This window comes from Pelmatolapia mariae, linkage group LG17, assembly GCF_036321145.2.
Source record: "Pelmatolapia mariae isolate MD_Pm_ZW linkage group LG17, Pm_UMD_F_2, whole genome shotgun sequence".
Taxonomy (NCBI): domain Eukaryota; kingdom Metazoa; phylum Chordata; class Actinopteri; order Cichliformes; family Cichlidae; genus Pelmatolapia; species Pelmatolapia mariae.
The window spans coordinates 7,345,080-7,361,477 of NC_086242.1; the positions used below are offsets into that span (position 1 = coordinate 7,345,080).

Below are 16,398 nucleotides of genomic sequence, written 5' to 3' on the forward strand. Positions count from 1 at the left end.
GCATCCAGTCGGTTGCCATGGTGACAAATGGTATAAAGAAGAAAAAAAGGGTTGGTTTTTTTTTTAGATCCCATCAGCTCAAGTACAGAGAGTTGTTTGCTTTGTTGCATCACACAGATTCCAAGAGCTCTACTTTTGCACCAGAGGAGCAATAAATATGAATAAATAAAAACAGGATTTAGATAGTTTCAATATAACCATAGGACTTTAAGAGATCCAGCTATTGCTGAAATGGAAGACAGACAGTAGCACTTATAAGTACCTGCAAATATGCCATGTACGTCATTAGGTTAAAATCCCTTCACAAATTTCTTTCCAAACATTTAGGTCCTGCATCAGCAAATCTTTTACTTTTTTTTCTTTCTGCGCACTCTCCAGCTTTTTTCCAGCCTCTTTTCCTTTATGAGCACTATGGAGGCTGTAGTGCCATTTATAAATGAAAATTTGGTCCGCATGATGGCCCACGTTGTTACACATCATGCAGATCCATCCATATAATGATCAAGCTGGAATCCAGCAAAGGAGTGAATTGCAAAGCCCAATGAGACGGATCCCATGCATGGTAACATTGAGTAAGTACTCAGTAAGTATCTCTTGTGAATATGCCACATGAAGGACGGTGAGCTTAACAACTTTCTCCATCATGGGTCTAGCCCATGTTGAGGAATAAGATGTGCGCCATGATGGGCACTGACACATTTTTCCCTCTATCACCTTACCTAAATTCTGCCACATGCTGAAGATCTCACAGCCCATCATCACCCTCATGTCTCCATATCTGCATGATAAAAAAACAACAACAAAATGCGGTTAAAAATGTGTGCACATACTGATGGAAGCTGTAGAACAGCATGTTAAGCAGTCATTAGAGTGAGTGTACACTGTGTGTGTCCAGCTGTGTTGAGGTTCTTGACAGACAGGAGGAGCAAGATAGAGCGGCTTGTTGAGTAGGCGTGTGGCTCATTACAGACTGCTCTAACGCATCCAGCAAAGAATACCAAGCATTTGCAAATAATCAGCACTTACTTTTCCAGTATTTTCTTTCTCTTGGAGGGAGAGAAGGATTCAAGTTGAAGACAGGGCTGGTTGATAAATATTACAGACAGGTAGAAATACGAATCCCACACCTGCAATAAAAAACATCACTTTGTTAACGTGCACAACCTCCTGACTTTAACCTACAAAAGTGTCTACCTGCATGTGGGCACACAGTAACCTACTATTAGACATAATACTGATAGGACAAACAGCCTCCCAAATCTTCAGATTACATCATTTTCATTAAGCCAATAGCAGCAGCAATCCTACAAAATTCCGCTATTAAAGGAATTCAAACTGAAAAAACAGACCATAGGATAAGCCTATATGCTGATGATGTGTTACTTTACCTTGAGAACTCACATACCTCTCTTCTTAAGGTGATCACACTTATAGATCACTTGTCTATGTTAGACTATTCCATCAACTAGAGTAAATCAACAGTTTCGCCTCTGAATTGCATCTTTAAGAACATCTCCACCACTGCACTACAGTCAGGTAACATCAGATATTCAGGTGTAAAAATTTTCAGACTGAATCACATTCCTCTACTAATGTAGAGGGGATTATCTCACAGAGTGCAATACTTCACCTATATCACTCATGGGGAGAGTTGCAACAATTAAAATGATGCCCTAAAATCAGTCATCAGTCTATTAATTGGTTTAAGACACTAGACTCAAACATCTCAAAATGTTTATGAAAACAACAAACCATCACAAATCAGTTTAAAAACGCTACAAAAGCCAAAATGCACTGGTGGTCTAGAATTACCCTTTTTTTTTTCTATATGTTTCCAAATGGATCAAATCAAGCTTATTAGATAGTCCATGACTGTACCTAGTCAAGCACCATATAGAAAAAATACTGAAACCAGATTAAGTATTTGATGTTGGTGTAAAGTATATTTATTGTTCTTTCTTCTGTTTTTCAGCTTTCAGCTCACTACTGCACAGTCTGCCTTAAGCATCTAAATAATAGTATTAGCTCGATTTTATATCCATGTCTCAGTTTTTGTGATGTGTGATGAACTTCCATATTATATATGTGTCTGCCTGTGTGTCAGTGGTAAAGTAATGCAGCAGACTTTTTGAAGCTATTTTGACATTCAGACTTCTGAAGCACTGCAGCACTGTTCAGACAACACACACACGCACACAAAGCCTGCCACCTTTCCTTACCTTGTAGTCAAACTTGTCATTGAGGAAGTTTTTCCTCAGAGCGTCAGAAAGGTAGAGGACAGTTGTGATGATGACACTAAAAGAACAAAAAGGGACACAGAAAGCAAGAGGTGGAGAAGATTACTACTGTGTCACCTTGGAGGGGAATCTGTCATTTCCATTCTGCACTGCTAAAGGAAAATACAAGTAGAGAGGCAAAACCATAAACAGCTAAGGCATAACATTTTTAAGTTACACTTTTCTGTCTGACAAAACTTTTTATTATGAAACAACTGTTACTTGTTTTTCCTGTATGATATCATCTCTTTGTCACTTGATAGTGACCTCAAGACAATAATATGGATGGATAAGCACTGCATTTACTCTCATATTAAATGAGCACACTACATTCAAATCTCTCCATCTTCTGAAGCTTTTTGTGCGATCAAAATCAAGTGTTAACTGAGAGAACCAAGGTTGAATATTTTAGCAGATGAAAGCACACAAACAGAATAAACGACTAGTTGTGAGTGGGATGCATACTGCATATCTGCATGAGCCTCTGATTTCCTGTCTGTCCTCATTCGTGTCCTCTTCCTGCTTTCCTTGATTTGTTTGTGTGTGTGTTCTTACTTGTTCGTGACCAGTCTCATGACAGTCCAGTCTTTAGGGAACATTTCTGGTCTGATTAGGATCCTGAAGACTGTAAAGATATGAAGGAGGAAATCCTGCAACACAAACACATGCAAAACAACACCAAGGCACATTAAGTTTGTTACTCAGTAAAGAGTTATTGCAGAAGAAAGATTCGGGATGGAGCTTATTTTTGACAACCATTTACTATCCTATTATATATTAGGTATAATTAAAAATATATAAAAGAAATGTCTGTGTTTCTGTTGGCCATTTTAATATTTTCTAGCTACTTCTTGACTTCTCTTTATCTCTGCACGCTCTGTGGGAAAACAAACAACCTAAAACTTCACTGTAGCTCCTTTTTCCATTTGTACCTCCTCAGATAGACTTGGATCGACCGATTTTCCATTAACAAACAAGATGCTCTTATGACTCATCGAGTGACACCACTGACCAGCCAATTGGTGGCATGCAGTCTGACGATATCACATTTTAGAACCTGCTTGGATCGCTTTGGAACCCTGGCCGAGCAGGTACTATGACCTAATGAAAAACCCTGAAACCTGTGGTGAGCTGTGGCAAGTTGATCCAAGTAGGTACTAATGGAAAAGGGGCTCTTTTCCAGTGTGAACCACATTAAATCTGCTCAGAGTTAGTATGAAGGTAGAACAACTTCCTCTGCATCTGTCCATGGTGCTGAATTGTTAATATCAGCTCTATTTAAGGACACTACACTGTACACAAATATCTGATCCTAACACTTCAAGTGTTAAGGCAAATGCAGATCTACTATGTAACTATGTACTCTGTACATAGGATAGGATGTGCTGTGTTATCAACTGTAATAGTATTATACACTCAAAGTCTGAGCTTCTAGAAAGATGCGCTGCACATGTGAAAGCAGTAAATCTGGTTTCATTTGCATGTTTCACTTAGGTTTTACCACCAAACCCAGCATCAGGGTTCACTTAGTAAACTCTTTTGATTAAACTTTTTTGATGCATGTATCAAAAATAGAACTCACAAAAAGCACATTACTTCAGTTAACATTAATTCCCAATAGAGTAAACCCATGAACTTAATAACTTTCTGTCTCTTATTTTTCCTGCTGTCCTATTCTACACAATTTGTAGAAATTGTAGTAATGCCATCAACAGGCATTAATTATAATCTTTTACTTTTAGACTTGCACACAGACACAATCAGGAGTAGAGACAGACAGACAGATATGGATGGAGGGAAAGAGAGAAAGATCGAGTGGTCTTACCCTCAGGTCGTCTTTGCTGCTGAACGCCTGCAGCAGCTTCTGATAGTGCTTGTCACTCATCTGTCGCAGAAGCGCCAACAAACACGCCACAAATTCTCCCTGACAACACAACACATAATGAGAGGGAGAAGATGGAGCTTTAATGTTGTTGCATATTCAGGGCAAACTTTTCTTTTTCTATCCTTTTGGAGGAGAAATGAGTTCAAAAAATAAGATCTATTGTGCTTTGAAAATAATACTGGAACTAGTAAGAATTGTACGTATGTTAACAGGATTTTTAAAAGAGTTTCCACCTTGACCTTCCTTCATCAGACAATGATGATCTCATTGCCATCCACCTCACCATTTCTGCCATTCCAGAAACTTTATTAGTCTAATTACACTTCTACATATTGTCAAGTCCTGGCATTTATAGCAGTAAGCTAGCTTACAAACACACCCTACAAACAACCCTAACACACACACAGTAAAACACACATACAGTGACATCCTGGAACTGTAGTCTCATGGAGGTTCCAGCAGGCTGGGGCCGGTTGCTAATTTCCAAGATGGTCCTCAGTAAAACTCCCAGCAGGCTTTCCACAATTAGCTCCACTTCCTCAGACACCACAGGCTCCTGGAGAGGGAAAAGAAAACACGCCCATGTGAGAATGAATCACAGGTCAAAGTAACACATTACCTTGAGAGAGAGAGAGTATTAGCATTTAGAATAGAAAGAAAAAAATGTGAATCTTGAATGTAAGAGTCCCTAAAATTCAAACAGACTCCATCTGTGCACTTATGTCCTCTTAAAGTTACCTGGCATTGTTCTGCTAGCACAACACTGAACCGGATTCAACAACTGACACCATTCTGCCTCCGAGCCAACGTCTACACCCCTCACCGCCCTGCCACCGCTACCCTGTAATTCTATTTTCATCAGTTTCAATGAGTCTTGAACCAGAATGTGGACTAATAAGAAGTTTCAGGGCCATGCAGAACATTTTGAGACTATAACTTAAAAAAGAAAGAGGAGAACGGAAACGAATAGAAGAAGGTAGAATACAAAAGACATAGAGGCAGTTAAAGATGAAAAGAAACTCAAATAGAGCGGTGGATAAACTGGTGTGTGTGTGTGTGTGCGTGTGTGCGCCTGTGTGTGCGTGTGTGTGTGTGTGTGTGTGTGTGTGTGTGTGTGTGTGTGTGTGTATTTTTCTCTAGTCTCTACCCCTGACAAGACAGACAGGTCTTGGAAAGAGTGATAATGAGAAGGAGCCTCACTGGCACATTGACTGCCACTGCTGTCACTTCCCTTTAGATATGGTGCCAGTGGGTGCTCATGTGTGCACGCATTTGTGTATGTGTTTTTCTGGCTGCCTCTTCGGCAGGGACCGGTACAAGCCCGGCAACCTGAGCAGGTACACACAGACAGGCAAATCACACAAATACACACACACAGCTCAAAGTGACTGCCACTTTGACAGTGTCCATTGCTAAATTGATGGCTCTCATTACTGGACTGCACAGCTGCCAGTGTCCCTGTTACCAAGACTAATTGACCATATACACGCAACAAAGCAATCTGCTATTGCAGTGTACTGGCAACGAAACTGGTGTAGGACTGATTCCTGTGGTGTTGACTTTCTTTAATTATTTTGGGAGATATAATGGGAGGGATACTGTCATGCAGATTCTTGAAAAACATCAGCAATTGTTGCAACTGCACAAGTTTCTATGAAGCAATTACACCATATTATTTATGATTTCAAAAAGTTATTATTCTATGACTTGGAGGAGCCAGGGATATTTGCTAACACTTTATAATAAGGCATGCAACTAAGGCTGTAATTCCCCAGTGATTAAATGGCGTATTTTATTGAAATTACAATGTCTTTATATTTACCTACAAGTACTTAACGGTGTATGCACTAGAATAAGGGGGTCACTAGTCAGATTTTTACAGGAAACAAAGAACTTGGTATACTGCAAGAACATTTCAGTAGTCTGTAAGTCATTTTAAGTAACGCATAACTTCAGGTATTTTACACGAGAGGAAATAAAAGTTATACCGCAAGTACTTTCAAGCACTGTATAAATAGTTGTCATTATTACGTAACTTCTTCATAATTTTATGGAAAAGCACAGGTCTGCAAATTTTGATGGTATTTTATTTTTTCTTGTTTGTCTTCAAAATTACCATGAAATTATATTTACCTACAAATAATAACAATTTCATTGTAATTTCAAGTAATTAAAATTCCATTTAATTTCCACTGAATCAGCTCTTAGTTGTAGGAATTACGCCTTTAGTTGTACACCACATTTTAAAGCGTAACCAGATCTTTAAGCAACAACACAATGATCTGGTGAATGACTGCAATGACTTAAAAAATTCTTGTTCAAAGTCAGGTGAGAAGAATAAGACTGTTGTGCGTCTTTGAGGTGTGACGCAATCCATCAAAAGCAACAAACTGGCACCTTTAAGTTCCTCCCCCTGAGCACATGGGATCTCCTTCACTCTAAGAGAAGGGCAACCTTTCATCTTGAATTTAAATTTGAGAAAGAGGATGAAGTCACAAGGAGCCCAATGTGGCAAACGGTGCCATCTTTAGGCTTGGAAGGAGCGATCTTACACCGAAAGCCACTGTTCGATCTCTGAGTTTAATTGGACGATTGCTCTCTGCATTACTGAAGTCTACTGAAATAGTGAGATGCAGACAGGCGCAAATGGCCAGTGGGACCTCCAGCATCCAGGGGTGCAAGTGCAAGGAGTTGACTGGCCAAATTTAAAAAACTAAAAGCAAAGGCTCTAGTCAGGCCAAGCCAGGGATTTTTTTTCTGACACTAACATTTAATAAAAACCTGAAACTGTTTTTTATTAATCAATAAAACAAAAAGAAAGAAATTCTAAAGACAGCTATAAGCTTTTAAGAGATTACACAAATTTGGGTTTTGAGCTTGAAATATGCTTTAGATGGATTTCATTACCTGAGCTTTCTAGTCTAAACTCAGTTAACCAGCTGTCTCAGTATCCTCATCAGTAAGAAAGCCAGTGTATTTCCCAAAACACTGCAGTGTTTCTTTAAGGAAGCAGGGGGGCCTGACTAATGGCTGTCAGTTGTGAGCGTAATACTCACCGCAGTGCCATTTTCCTCCTTCTTGATTAGAGAAAGCATGCTGGAGAGGATCTGGGCACACATGACCAGGTCTCTCTGCTCCTGCATGTGGGCCTGTAGCACTCGAAGCACCACCGGCAACAGGATGCATCGTGACTCTACAGCACAAACATATCAAAGACTTAATGAAGTAGAAATAACAGAACGGGAACAACTAAGAAAATTTTCTACATTCATTTCTCCGCGGGGCCATAATGTCTTGCTCTGCTTCCATGCTCAGTTGAAACATTATTGACTGGAACTAATGAAAATCTTGTATGACATTCATATGATTTGCATGAGGGATGTTTTTTCCCTGCTACATGCAGCCTTTGGGAGTGTGTTGCAAATAAAAAACTGACACAGTAATTTGCTTCAGTGTAAACCCTTTATTAAGAACAGTTTAATAACTTGGAATTTGGCTCACTGCAGGGTAACAATTAGCTAAGGTGTGTTCTCAAATGGGATTGCAGAGCTAAAGAGTTCTGATCATGCTGTGAATAAATGCTTTTTGTCCTACTAGTATTTACCTGGGTTAATGTAAAGCTGGCTTTCCACAGTCTTGGCAATGCACTGCAGTTTGACGGCCTCCAGAGGGCAGTCAGGATGGACGGTGGTAGGCAGGCTGCCCAGAGTCTCCCTGACGAAACCGGCCACCTCGCGCACCGTGAAGATCTTCAACAGCTCGCCGTAAATTGCCGGAAATGTTCGGAGGAACACGGCCTGCGCATAAAGAGGAAATGTTCAACAACAGGTGCAGGTGCAACAGGTGGAGCTCATTTTTGTTTAAATGCTTTCTCCAGGCATGGAATCACTGTGCTGAAAACCATGATGAGAGTGTTCCTATATATGTATATGCAGTGAATATTTTACCATACATCTTTCACTAACTTTAATGATGTAAGGAGCATAATAAAGAAGCTACATCCTAATGACACTGTGAAGATGCCCTGCAGCTCAGCTCAACTGATAAGAACTGACTCAAGAAGAAGCGACTGTACTGCTCCATACTCCTCTTAATTTTCATACTATGTTTCTAGAAAGCTGTTTTATTTAGTAAACAGAGGTAAATATTTACTATTCTGCCCTGAATCACTGGCCCCACTTGGATTTAGTCAGAACTCTGGCAGGCACGGATTACGTGGATTAAGCTGAAGGACAGCTAGGATTGCTGCCCATCACTTGTTTGTAGCTGGCTGTCAGATTCTCCTTCTTCCTGTCAGGTTCTGTCAGTTTCTCATTGCATAGTTGTGAAAAAAAGACTAAATATCTCCCTTTGAGTCTCTCTTTTTCAACACTAATGTTCTTCTTCTCTGGGACATTCTGGCAGAAGACAAATGCTGTTTTGTTTTCCAGCAACTATGTTCAAATCATGTTTTGTTTTTTTGCATTTTTACTTAACAGTATAAAATCTAAAACAGGAGTGACAGTTGAATACCAAATTGCCAATCTCAAGTTGTTCTGCACATTACAAATTCCATATGTGCAGGAAACAGTTATCTGTATATGGGTTTGCTGCTCATGTTTTTGAGTGTGTATGTATTTGTGTATGCCGGTGTGTGTGTGCTAGATGTTACAGATTAAGTGGGATTAGCATTAGCCCGACCTGCATTCTCCCACTGCTATTGTTGTGTTGAGAATACAGATCAGAAGTCAGTGGGGGACTAAAACAGAGGTTTTCAGACAGAGCATGGACAGAGCGCAGCTGGAATAGCAATCTGATTCTTGAAGATTCAAAGTGAGGTTTTTGCTAACATGCGTAGTTCGTTATGGCTGCTAAAAGAAAAGACAAGTTTAGATTTTGTGTGGGTGAGGTGAACACTAAAAAATATAGGAAAATATGAGAAATTTAAATGGAGTATCCCGGATGGAGAAGACATAAGATCAGATGGACACCACAGCACCAACACATGAACCACAGGAAAAAAAAAATTTATTTTCTCCACACACACAAAAAAAAAAAAGAGTGCACAAATACACCACTGCACAAGCATCTGTTTGTAATTAGGATTATCTTTGGGGTCTTTAGCTTGTTTTGTTTTGAGCTTCTTTGAAATCAGTGAAGGCAGCTGCCCTGCTGTGCAGACCTCCCACTGATTAAGGAAAACCTGCCACAGAAATCCCAGTTCTGCCTCCAAACCCTCTGGCAGCATGAAATTCAATTACAGCCAATTTCTCACCTTTCACAACTGCATCAACAGGAGCCCCTGAGAAAGAAAACATCAAGTGGCGCACATTTTCACATTCAGATTCACACAATCAGGCGCATGTATGACAAAGCTGCAAAGATCTTAAGATACGCTCATGCCTGTCACTGATTTTTCACACAAGCCCATACACACCTGTGTCTGTGCGACGGGCGTGGTGCCTTTGTTCTCCTGCGAGAGGAAGAAGCGGATGGACATGAACAACTCGTGAATGCAGACTCTGAACTCTTCCTCATTCTGGCCTCCTGTAGCGAGCGAAAAGAGCCGACGGGACTGGATGATGTACTTAAAAATGTACTCGCTGGCCTGAGAGGAAAGAGGGAAAAAAAAGCAAAAAAGAATTTGTCCTCTGCCACCTGATGGAAAAAAGCACAAAAGTTCCTTCCAGGGAAAGTTGTCAAAGAATTCGTACATTTTGTCCTGATGAATTTCATCCAATCTCTTATTATTTTATTTATCTCAAAGTCAAAAGTACCAGACTATTTAAATAAAATTGCCAGCAATTCTGATAATGGATTCATCATTTTGAGTTTTTGAGTCAAGCATGAAAAAATGAATTGAAACAAAACAAATAAGTCACTCTGGCATTGTGATCTCAAGGGCCACTTGAGGCTGTCCAGTACCCACAGATGTTAATGTGAGGGTGCCCAATTTAAAAACAGTAGTAGACAGATTTACAGTCAGTGTGGAGATTTATGCTTCATTGGGAGATGTACACCATAACCACAAACCCCTCTGAAACCAAATGCCGTAACTTACGGTGTAAGCTAACGTGCACCTCCCTAGATATAACCGATGTAATAAAGTAATGTGGCTAACTGCGCATCGCATCGATGCGCCCTGCAATTATTGTGATTGTTGATTCAGTACTGTCAAGTCCTTCTGTGAAACTCTGACTATTTATTTTGCTTTTTTGCTGAGAAAATAACAATCGCCTACTTATTAAAACCAATAATAATGATAGCATCAATATAGGGCTCACATATGTCAACAAATTCATGGAGGTAGATCACTAAAGCTACTGGAATACAAAAACAACTTTGGATGCCAATTTGCTCTTTCAAGGCACGTAGGAGCAAATTTTCACACACCTCAGCAGTTTAAATTGTATCTTTTGTATTGTATCCAACTGTAACTGTAAGAGCTTAAAGCTCTGGATAATTAATAGAGCGGCTGCTTTGAATAACAAGTTGGTGCCTTTAGCCATCTGCTCGGAGATCCCCTCAATTAATCTAAGTCACTGAACTGGATCTCTCCGACTGTATATGATGTCTCGTGGAAGAAGTTTAATGCAATTACCTGACAAATAACATGGCTGCTTATTTAATTGTACCAACATACTGTCAAAGACGCCCATGCTCCAGTTTCTAAAGTGAGTGAAATCCAGAGTTTTATTTTATTTATAAGTTGACTTACATGGCAGCAGGTATCTGTGTCTCTCTGATAGCATAAATCATGCTACCAGTTACATGATTTATTTTTCCAAATTAGGTCATTTGTGGGTACAAAACAAAAAACAACAACACTGAGTAAAATGCCCATCTTGAAGCTTCAAAACCAATAGCTGACATTGATGTGACTACCAACGTCTTTAATATACAGTCTATGGCAAAGCCTTGATACACATGAATTTAAATAAATAAAACAATTTTATTCATGATAACCTTTAATTTTATTATTATTGAGCTCATTTATAATATAGCAGTTTTTTGACAGTGATCCGCTTTGCTTTTTATTAAAAAAGGAATGTGCCTAAAGATAAGCACCTCGACATGTTAGATACGCAATTAAACCCGTCTAAAGAGATTCTCTTATCTACTTCTACGTGGAAAAGCCTGCAAGCACATCTGCACTGTACCGCTTATTCATTATTTACTGCACTACAGATTACCATTTCACTTCTGGTGCAGAATCTATTCTGTGAATGTTAAACGAGGAGCCACAGTTTGGGTGCCGCAATGTGCTCCGCTGACAGTGTGTCTGCATGAGTCATTAGAAAAATGTGATGAGGATTCCCAACACCAGAGGCACCGTGCGTCTGCTCATTAAAATTGCATGCAGTGTAATAGACACAGGTGGGGGATAACGAATGGTAGAAGAACGTATGAATTAGCAGGAGTGGCAGTGGATGGTGTCATTGTGTGCATGGGTGTATTTGTGTATCAATAAAGGCAGCTGCATTTACAGTTTGAAATACTGGCCTGGCTGTCTTTGTGCGTGCCTCACCTTGAGCACCTGCTGTATGTGATCCTGATGCTCTGCATCAACAATGCGGTCCACGTACCACTTCAGCACTTTGATCAGGTCCCTGGAGGAGACACACACACACACACACACACACACACACACACACACACACACACACACACACACAGTACAACTAGTTACCACTAGCTGCATTGCTTCTCTCACTGGATTTGGCAAATATAGATGAGACAGTGTCATGTGTTAAAATGTAACGGTCTATCGTCCATTATTTAAATGAACTCTGGTCACATTAATTCATCAATACAATGCTACAGCCGTGTGTAATAATCATTAAACTGCGGGCTGACAAGAGTAATAAAAGCTCCTTGCCACCCACTTGTAATCTGTTTCAGTTTTTTTACTGCTGCTTTAAATGGTCGAACTTTGAAATTAAACTCTTCAACTCAAGAGGTCATCTTCATCCAGCGGTGCGCTTCTGACACATATGGCATTGAGTACTTATGAGAGTACTCTTTAAGTATCTTGGTTTCCTGTTTAGAGCTTCTAGAAATGTGGCAGTGGTGTGTGTGCTTACAAAAGAAAGTTTGACAAAAATATCAGAAGACAGAAATGGGTACAGACTGAAAGAAACAACTGGTGAGGTGAGAACAGCAGGTGTGTGATGGAGGAGAAATGAAATCCAGGGAGGCAAAAGTGAGCACAATTTTCTAATTCACTTTTCATCCACCAGGGGGCACCATAAGCATTTCATTCAATCTTCTATCAAAGCACAGGACTGAGCAAAGCTGCCTCTCAGCATTAACGTAGGTTGAACTCTCTTGTCCTGCCTACCTCTTGTGATATCTTATTAGAATACAATGTGTGGTTCTGTGCTGTAGCCTTGAAAATCTGCAGCATTTGTTACAAGTGAATGCTGAAACATCACATACCTGTAGGACAAAGCTCCAGCAAAGTGGCTTTCGATGTAAGTGTCCATGACTGGTTTAAAGTGCTGGAATTTGCTGTCCTGGAGAAGGTTGATGATATGGACCTAGAGTAAACAGAGAAGACAACTTAAAAAAAATCATGTTGGCATATCGCTTAAAAAACCCCAAAAAATTCTGTGCATTTTAATAAAGTTTTATCTAAGATGCATGAATTTAAAATTGCGCCTTTCATATGAGGCTATGAGATTAAAAAGAAACTAAAGGTAATTACATGCTGCACACAAATCTCTAGAAATATTTTTAAAAACCCATCACTTCATGTCTTCAGCTTGTATGATCTGAGCTTTTCCAGCCACAGAGCGCAAGTCCATTCGTCCAACCTGTTTGATTGATCTCGAGCAACATAAAGAAAACCTGATGGCTACAGCGGCCCGCTAGACCTTTTCATCACTGATAACGCCACAGTGAGAGGAGAAAGTGTGCTTTTGTGTCAGCGTGAAACTGATTTGGAGAGAGAGAGATATGAGGAGACAGAGACAGAAAGAGATCGATCTCCGGGCTCACACTATCAGCTCAGTGCAGCATGACCAGGTTGAGATTGCTTCAGCGAGCTCTGAAGCGTTACATCACTAGATCTTTCTCTTGGAGTTTGTGTTTCTGCTCTTACTGTTGACTCAAACACTATCAGATGGCTCCTGATGTGAAGAAAAAAGGAGAATACGCACACACAAAAAAAATCTGCGACACGACTGGGCCATTTGGACAACTGACTTACCAGTGAATCAAACACCTTAAGTCCATATCTCTGGGAGCTTTCATCCAAAATCCCGAAGAGGGTGTCCAAGGTGTCCTGGAGAAACTGTTAGAGAAATACAAAACAGGCTTTCATTTTCTCAACCTGAACTTAAAATACAATTTGACTGAAACAAAACAGTGACACTTCATTCTTAACAGTGAGCTTTACTGTACAATATAAAGCGCCTTGAGGCGACTGTTGTTGTGATTTGGCGCTATATAAATAAAATTGAATTGAATTGAATTGAACAAGGCAAGAAAAAGCAGGGCCAAATCATGGACGAGAGTCTGTCTGCTGGCCTACTTTGACAATCTCCGAGCCATCGATCTCCTTCAGCTTTGATAAGCTGTCGTTGATCCTCTCAGGGTGGGCTCGCCACTTCAACAGGTCCAGCATATCACCTGAAGGAAGACAACAAAGAGGGGTAAGATGCAAAAAGACACATGACGTACAAACAGTGACACGATCAAGATGCTTCCCTTGTTTGCTTGAAAAACAACAACAACAACAACAACACAGGATTATGAGGATTATGAGAGCTGCGTGCACCTCACATCACAAAGCATCATCAGGCCCTTCAATTATAGCCCCAAAGCCCCCAACGTATCCAAACAAATGATGACATTTTCAAGTGCAGCAGGATGAGGGAGATAAAAAGTCATTTTCCTGTGCAGGATTCCCCAGACATACGCATGAATAAAACATAAGCTTCAAGAAGAAAGTCTTTTAGCTGTCTCTGTTGAACCTGAAATGTCTTTTTGCAATTTTATACTCAAAATTCTGTTTGTGTTGTTACATTACTGATTTTGGTTGTCTTAAAATGCATCTCAAAAGATAAATAAACAAAGAGTGTTGAAAGTGAATTATGCTTGTAACTTTAAAGTTTCTATTCAAACATTGACTTAGCCTTCTAGCCATGCTGAAATCCCAAACCCAAAAGCATAAGGACTTATTACTTCATTAGTGAGTTTTGCAGATCGGAAGCCGTTCCTACCACCTTGCATATTCACTGGTTTGTTCGCACACTATGGAGGGGAACATCAGTTTAACACTTGCACAGAACCCATCTCTTTGACTTCCCTTAACATATGGCATTTCTACATTTTCTTCAGCCTCTTTTGAAGCCCTGATTGCATTCTTTGTAACACTCGCTGATCTATAGAAGCACACAGAACCAGCTAGTGAAGTGCTGCACAACTAAACTGCCAATTAAAATCTGTAAAAGTGTGGCGGCCAAAAACAGTTCAGCAGGCAAGCGACCCAAATGTCGATGCCTGAGTCTTGTTTACCGTTCTGCGTGAGCTTGGTGGAGCAGAGGAAGCTGGTGATCCAGAAAGATTCCTTGGTGCCTTTCAGCGTCTGATTGTTAGACGGCAGGTTGGCCTTGGAGAACGGCTGCTTCAGGTAGCGTGAACAGTCAGCCAAGCTGGTGTTCTCCTCGCACTGCAAGGAAACCAAGCGAAAAAAATAAAGCACAACTTTTTTGAGCTGCCACTGGCATATGTTTTGGACAAGAGCAGAAGAATGCAACACTGAGGGTTCAAATGCCAGTTTGAACCCTCAGTGTGACCAATTAAAAACAGAGAATGAGGGGAGATACAGGAAAAGGTGGATTATTTTTCTAATTACTTTTCAAAAAGGTAATATGTGGGCATACCACATCAAAGACCTTAGGTGGAATATACATCAGTCATATTGAGCCTGAAAGGTTGATTAAATTAGAGATCAGCGATGGAGGATTCACACAGGCATCTTTTTCAGGCTTTAATACTCCTTCTTTGCATTCATTTTGAATTAAGTAATGACCTGTATTGCCCAATAACTGACCAGCAGATCCATCGCTTTGCTTTACTTGCAATAGCAAATAGTTTACATTTTTGTCTATTCAAAAACTTCAGTGCTCGTTTCTGCTAGCTAGCCTAATCATGTCTGTAAATATTTTGTGAGAGGTAGGTGGTTGCTCTGTAACTTGTCATCCAACATCAAAAATAAAGGAGAAGTTGATCCTCATGGTGGCTAATCATCCCGTCATACATTGAAGTTAGAAATAGGCTCGTTTCTGAACAAAGTGTTATTAGCTTTCCTTGTAAATCTCTGAACCATCAGAAACCCACAACTGTTGAAGCAATATGTGTGACTTCACCAACTGCCTCTGCAAGCTCCTTTGCAACCAACCTCTGAATCAGACCCTTCTTTTCATGTTGTGTCTGATTCCACTGTTATATCTGTTGTCATTAAGGCCTGGTCTGCTTGGTACCAAGAATCTTGTTGCTGCTCTCCTTCCTCACCCTCTTATGTGGGGAAATTGCTTAAACAGAGGCATAGATAAATTACTGTTTATGCAGGTAAAAAAACAAAAGACAGTCTTCTTTTTACTGAAGAGGTCTTGACTGAAATTAGATTGTCTTGTGTTATGGATTTAACACGCAGTCCTACATCTGAAGCTGTTTGAGCTCCAAAGCTACCAAAGAGTTTGGACTGCTCCTGTGTGTCTATTTTAGGCCTGAGGAGAAACTAGGCCATGCCAGTTTCATTGAGCTTTTCAGCAACTTTCATCTGGCATTACAATGGGCCTTTACCCCCCTCTATGGTGGAGACACACAGGAAAAAGAAAGCAGTCCACTAAAACCAGCAGGCTCAAAATCTGGGGTTTGGTAAGACTAAATCTTGCAACCTGACATGAAAAGGTACAAAGAAAATAGCATTTTTCTTTGTGTTTATACACTGTTGAACTAAACCATAGATAATCATAGAATAAATACATCATATTTTTGGACCCCTTACTGCCAATAAAATGCATGAATGCACTCATGTTTCTTTTCCTTCCACAGAACTGGACACACCCTTCGCCTGCAGCTGAGGAAAAGCATCTAGTCTGCAATTATTCAGAATTACACCCAAGACAGCATTGCAGCAGCTTTTAACTGGGGATACTGGTCCTTTTACTTGTTTCAGACCTTTGATATGACAAACCTGTGAGTCGCTTAAAACGTAGGGAGAAAAGGTGATTCTAAATAAAGAGATGC

General features: G+C 40.1%; 1 protein-coding gene across 4 annotated transcripts in view; it reads right to left on the reverse strand.

Annotated features, from left to right (window-relative positions):
• Positions 1-16,398, reverse strand: part of dock4b (dedicator of cytokinesis 4b) — a 135,761-nt gene that overhangs the window by 40,722 nt on the left and 78,641 nt on the right. For all 4 annotated transcript variants that reach the window (XM_063500654.1, XM_063500653.1, XM_063500655.1 and 1 more), the window contains exons 17-30: positions 14,662-14,815; positions 13,676-13,773; positions 13,352-13,435; positions 12,580-12,680; positions 11,669-11,750; positions 9,578-9,748; positions 7,766-7,958; positions 7,218-7,354; positions 4,583-4,717; positions 4,102-4,200; positions 2,832-2,926; positions 2,220-2,295; positions 1,027-1,127; positions 720-778 (exon numbers count right to left, since the gene is read on the reverse strand). In XM_063500654.1, coding sequence (XP_063356724.1) covers positions 720-778; positions 1,027-1,127; positions 2,220-2,295; positions 2,832-2,926; positions 4,102-4,200; positions 4,583-4,717; positions 7,218-7,354; positions 7,766-7,958; positions 9,578-9,748; positions 11,669-11,750; positions 12,580-12,680; positions 13,352-13,435; positions 13,676-13,773; positions 14,662-14,815 — 1,585 coding nt within the window. The remainder of the gene's footprint in view (positions 1-719; positions 779-1,026; positions 1,128-2,219; positions 2,296-2,831; positions 2,927-4,101; positions 4,201-4,582; positions 4,718-7,217; positions 7,355-7,765; positions 7,959-9,577; positions 9,749-11,668; positions 11,751-12,579; positions 12,681-13,351; positions 13,436-13,675; positions 13,774-14,661; positions 14,816-16,398) is intronic.